The sequence below is a fragment of the Morus notabilis genome, unplaced genomic scaffold, assembly GCF_000414095.1.
Source record: "Morus notabilis unplaced genomic scaffold, ASM41409v2 Scaffold76, whole genome shotgun sequence".
Classification (NCBI taxonomy): domain Eukaryota; kingdom Viridiplantae; phylum Streptophyta; class Magnoliopsida; order Rosales; family Moraceae; genus Morus; species Morus notabilis.
The window spans coordinates 201183-207363 of NW_010360995.1; the positions used below are offsets into that span (position 1 = coordinate 201183).

The 6181-nt window shown below is 35.8% G+C and overlaps 1 protein-coding gene across 1 annotated transcript; it reads left to right on the plus strand.

The window, feature by feature from the left end:
* Positions 1–1070: 1070 nt before the first annotated feature.
* On the plus strand, positions 1071–5103 carry LOC21412406 (G-type lectin S-receptor-like serine/threonine-protein kinase At4g27290). The gene is made up of 7 exons (XM_024165413.1): positions 1071–2367; positions 2499–2600; positions 3386–3540; positions 3645–3855; positions 3941–4178; positions 4284–4434; positions 4529–5103. The coding sequence occupies exons 1-7, from the start codon at positions 1071–1073 to the stop codon at positions 4835–4837; spliced, it is 2463 nt and encodes an 820-aa protein (XP_024021181.1). The 3' UTR covers positions 4838–5103.
* Positions 5104–6181: the final 1078 nt, after the last annotated feature.

Genomic DNA, 6181 nt, shown 5'->3' on the forward strand with positions numbered 1-6181 from the left:
TTTGAGGACGCAGTGGATTTTCCCCCAACATCACATAGAAATCGATTTGTCTCAACATGTCATATGTGTATGCTTTCTGAGCAAAGTGAAAAAAACACATTGTATACACATAATTTTACTAATTAAAGAAAAAAGTTGCTAACTTGAGCACGAAAATGAAAAAAAAAAAGTCCCACGGTTTGGTCCCAATTGTGTGTGGAAGTTGTATTTGTGTGATTCTTGGGCTCCGACTATTAGATTTATTGGTAAATTTGAGATATACCTATTGCTGTTGCTGGCGCTGGCACCAAAAGTGGTGGATCTGAGCGGAGAGAGGAGAGAGAAAGAGTGGTGGGGGAGAAAGAGTTGAGCATATTTCTAAATTTTTAGTGACATTGTAAATCTAATTTATTATATTATGCTATTTACTATTTTTTAAAGTTATTAATCACAATTTTAAATATGCTATGCTATTTACCCATTCACAATTATAAGACTTTTTAGATAAATAGCAAAATCTCAGTATGGTGAAGTTGAAATATAACAAAATTTTCCTAATATTTGAAGAATAATAAGAATTAATTTCATTAAAATATACACTATAAAATGTGACATTTTTGCTATTTTTAAAATGTTCTCGAAATTTTGTTAAATTTTTAATTCCACTACAGTAATTCTACCACTACTCACAATGAGTTTCAAGTAAATATGCTTTGGGCCCGCTATATGTGAATTGACACCACTAACACCCAATGGCAATGCTCCATCTAATTTTGACACATCTAAATACTACTAAATACTACTTTGATCATCCAGAATCAAAATATCCGAGTTTGGTCAGCTGGGAAAACGCATCTCTTCAAACGTTATATGAAAGTTTGACTATAAAGTGTCAGCTGGTGAAGAATGCTGGATTACGCATCTCTTCTGACGAGTTTTTCTCCATGAAATTGACACTTTCCCAAAGACGTGGATAGTAAGTCAATATCTATATCTGCCGTATCCTCCAAGGTACGTTCTCTCTCAAAGAGCCCAATCACAAGGAATTTCACATTATCAGTTTGTAGTCTCTAAGCCCAGAAAGAAAACAAATGGCGGTTTGTACTTCAATATTGCTAATTTCTCTTCTTTTCTTTTTTCTATCCCAGTCAGTTCTCTCTGTAGTTGATAGCATCACTCAATTCCGATCCCTTAGTGATGGCGGAACTTTGGTTTCTAAAGAAGGAAGCTTTGAGCTTGGTTTCTTCACTCCAGACAATTCAGAGAATCGTTACGTTGGAATTTGGTACAAGAACATCCCAGTTCAAACTGTCGTTTGGGTTGCAAACCGCTGCAACTCGATTAATGATTCCTCTGGCTTGCTCACCATAAACGGCACAGGTAATCTTGTGCTTTTGTATCAGAATAAGAGTGTTGTGTGGTCGACGAGCTCATCGATACAAGCCCGGAAACCAATAGTGGAGCTTCTAGATTCCGGAAATCTTGTACTTAGAGATGAGGAAGATGGAAACTCAGAGAACTATTTATGGCAAAGCTTTGACTATCCTTCGGATACATTGCTGCCAGACATGAAAATGGGGTGGGATTTGAGGATAGGCCTTAAGCGGCGTCTCTCAGCGTGGAAGAGTTGGGATGACCCTTGTCCTGGAGATTTCACTTATGGGTTTGAGTTTGATCCACAACTTCATACATTCCCCGAAGCTTATATACGAAAGGGCACCGCAAAGTTCTACCGCACCGGACCTTGGAATGGCCTTCGTCTTAGTGGCTCACCGGAACTAAGGTCAAACCCGCTCTATGGTTTCGACTTTGTTTATAATAACGATGAGATGTATTACATATACAACCTCATGAGTAAGTCTGTGATCTCAAGAATAGTCCTGAATCAAACCACCAGTTTTCGTCAGCGCCTTACATGGATAGAGGCAGATCAAACTTGGAGGATTTACGCATCAGTGCCTAGAGACGACTGTGACAAGTACGGTGTCTGCGGAGCGAATGCGAATTGTATGGTAAACGAAAATCCTATCTGTCAATGCCTAGGAGGATTCAAGCCCAAGTCTCAAGAGAAATGGAATCTAATGGACTGGTCTGAAGGATGTGCAAGGAACATTCCACTGAACTGCCTGGAGAAAGATAAAGATGGCTTTATCAAATTTTCGGGGTTGAAAGTGCCCGATACAACACATTCTTGGGTGAATAAGAGTATGAATCTAAAGGAATGCAGGGCCAAATGTTTAAGCAACTGTTCTTGTATGGCTTATACAAATTCTGATATCAGAGGAAAAGGAAGTGGTTGTGTCATCTGGTTTGGGGATATGAAAGATATTAGGCAATTTCCCATTGGTGGACAATATCTATTTATTCGCATGCCACATTCAGAGCTAAGTATGTTCCTAATTATTTCATAAAAATATCATCAATTTCTTTTTTTTTTTTTTTTTTTTTTTGGTAATCTTCTAGCTACAATTTGATTTGATTTTCTTTTGGGTTTTAAAATAACTTAGAAAAACGAAAAGCTGATAGTAAGATGAGAGCAGTGCTGATAGTGGCTGCTGCCATTGGTGGTTTTTCTGGGTTGCTCCTACTTGGCTATTTCATTTGGAGGAGAGCCTCAAAAGGTAATAACCTTTGTTCTTACTCTGTTTTCGTTTTCCTTCAAAAAAACAAAAAAAAAAAAACAAAAACAACAACAAAAGAGATTTTTGTCGTCTCCTGAGAGATATATTGCCACATTTGTTGACTTTGGACCACATGTGAACAACCCAAATGAAAGTGACACTTTATTTTGGCAACATGTAAAGAGTCTATATAAAAGAGCAACAATCACTCCAGAAACAATTATATGAAGGCAATCCTAACACGTATTCCTCATCTAATTATTGTTTAAACGTTGTTCAAGTTTACGGATACACCTTTGCTTGGACAATTTTGTTTTTTGTGGTTTGCTATTTATTTTTTTTTTTTTTTTTTGGAACAAACGTAGGAATATTGGGCATTACCGAAGTTTTAACCACATCCCAATCACCTAAGACTTGCTCAAACAAAATTAATAAAGAAAATAGAATACAAGATGAACCCGGAAAAAATCAGTTTAATTAGCCGGAAACTACTTTTTGTTTTTTTTTTTTTAAGAAAATAAAATTCTGCTTGGTGTACAATTATGCCTTAATTCTTTGTCTTCAAGGTATAAATATTGCTGTATTGGCTGTGCATATTTCGTCATCATTTCTTAGGACAATGTTCTTGCGCAACAGTGGGCACCCCACACCACCCAATAATACATGGTGGGTCCCTTAACAGGGGATCCATAGGAAACGTCACTTTTTATTAGTGGTGATATTAACATTGTTGGTGCCCTCAAGAACTTTTTCATTTGTTATATCTAACATGAAGATCATATTAGACAAAACAGATGGAAATGAAACAGTAAGTCGTAATGGAGACCAAGACGAAGACCTGGAACTACCATTGTTTGATCAGTCTTCTATAACTGCTGCAACTGAAAATTTTTCAGCAGACAATAAGCTTGGGGAAGGTGGCTTCGGACCAGTATACAGAGTAAGCTTCTGATGTGGAAATTTGAGAAATACATTTAGTCCATGTTTAAGTGTTTGCTTTTATCGTCTTTCATTTGAAATATTCAAGGTAAATAAAAAATGCAGGGTAAGCTAGAAGATGGCCAAGAAATTGCAGTAAAGAGGCTATCAATAAGTTCTGGGCAAGGAGTGAGAGAGCTAAAAAATGAAGTAAAACTAATTGCCAAGCTTCAACATCGAAATCTTGTGAAGCTTCTTGGTTGTTGTATTCAGGGAGAAGAGAAATTGCTGATATATGAATATATGCCGAACAGAAGCCTTGACTTTTTCATTTTTGGTTAGAATCCCAACCCACATAGGTTACATAACTAATTCATTTCTAATTTGGTGTAGCTTTATTAACTTGGAAGAAATATTGGCAGATCAGACCCAAGGAAAACTACTAGAATGGTCAAAGCGCTTCCAAATCATATGCGGAATTGCTCGAGGACTTCAATATCTTCACCAGGATTCTAGATTGAGAGTAATACATAGAGATCTCAAAGCTAGTAATATTTTACTTGACAATGAGATGAATCCTAAAATTTCAGACTTTGGCTTGGCAAGAACTTTTGGAGGAGATCAGACAGAAGGACAGACAAGCAAAGTAATTGGAACCTAGTGAGTATTATTCTTTCACTTTTTTTTTTTTTTTTTGAATTACATATACATAACATTCCGAATAAATATTTTTCTTATTTGACTGTTTTTAATGATGCTGTGTAGTGGCTATATGGCACCGGAATACGCATTCGATGGCTTATTCTCAATAAAGTCGGATGTCTTTAGTTTTGGTATATTGGTGTTGGAGATTGTAAGTGGAAATAAAAGCAGAGGCTTTCACCAAGAAAATCAAGGTTTCACCCTCATTGGACATGTAAGTTGACAAAAACCTTAATTAATTTTCATTACTTCCAAGTATAAATCTAAATTATCTCAGTACTGACACTTTTGGATTTTGACATTAATAGGCATGGATATTGCATAAAGAGGGCAGTTCATTTGGATTGCTTGATAAGCACTTAAGGGAATCGGACCACAATCTAAAACAAGTGTTGCGTTGCATTCATGTCGGTCTCTTATGCGTGCAACAAAGTCCGGTGGATAGACCAAATATGTCATCTGTGGCTGTGATGTTGGGAAGTGACAGTGAGCTGCCTCAACCCAAACCACCCGGCTATTTCACAGAGACGGGTGCAGTGAAAAGAGACAGTTCCTCCACAAAGCCCGACTCATCTTCAACGAATGATATGAGCATTTCACTTCTCGAGGCTCGATGAGACTTAAGTATAGTTACAGCAAATTTATACCTACTCCAACAACAACTAACGAGCCTCAGGAGTTTCAAGTACTTTTTTGGAGAGTCAAGAGTATGTAGTATAGCTTAAACAAGTTGTGTGAAATAGTTTTATTGGATGGCATATACGAGAGTGGTGAAAACTTCTTTGTCAATTACCAAACCACCATTATACCCTTAGCCAATTGAACAGAAAGAGAATTGGTTGATGCATTATTATACAAAAGTACGAAAAATATTTTATGCATCGCTCGCTGCTTTCTTTTACGGATATTTAAGAAGACTTAACGATTGAACATGACATTTATTTATTTCATATGATTTATGTTAAGTAAACCAATGTTAGTGTATGTCACAGGTGACGGCAATGAGAGATCGAGGTGCTCGAGAGGTTGATATCAAATTTTTATGTTATGTATGAGCATTGTTTGCGGTAAAAAAAAAAATATACATTGGATAATGAATCATAAATGAGCCTTGAAAAAGACAGGAGAAAATAAAAGGGAGAAATAGGGAAATAGGCCAAGACTTGAGATGAATTAAAATTAATAGGCCAATAGTTTACATAAGTTAATAAATAGGTCAAATTACTGTTTTCGTTCATAACTTGTCTGGTTATGAACCATAACTTGACAAGTTTGTCCATAACTTATCTGGTTATGTGGGACGCCCCTCCTATGAGCCCGCCACTGTAACTTAAACTTTAACTTGTACTTACTGGGGTTTCTTAAAATTTGCGAAACATTTTTTTTTTTAACCATAAGAAGGAATACTTTCATAATTCGTAACAATAATTTCAAAAGAATAAATCACTGAATTTCTTAAAGCTTTTCTTAATTTCAATTAAGATAAAACCTTCTAGAAATATTTTTCAAATGGAGCTGTGTTTGAACTCTTGTTTCAAATACTCTTTAAAAGCCTTTCTAAAACTAGCCAATTCAAATGGGCCATTTAATTTGACTTTAAAACGGATTTCGTGAGAAATCTTAAATTCAAGTACATCTTAAAGTTCTTTTAAAATCAATCATTTAAATCGTCATGTTTAAAATTCGTTTATTTCTTGCATGCACTGTTGCAACGTTCTAAAACTTAAATACTCAAAACTAGGGTTGTTAACTATAACCTCAATTTTCTTAACATACATATGTACATATACTTTTTAAACATACATGCTTGAAACCTTTGAATCATATAGACATATACATGATTTTTCTTAAACTTACTGCGGAAGATAACTGCGCCCTTCAAGAATTGCTGATAGGTTTCTTACCTACAACATGAACATATCAGATTGAGCTTTCACTCAGCAAGTAGGAACTATATCTCA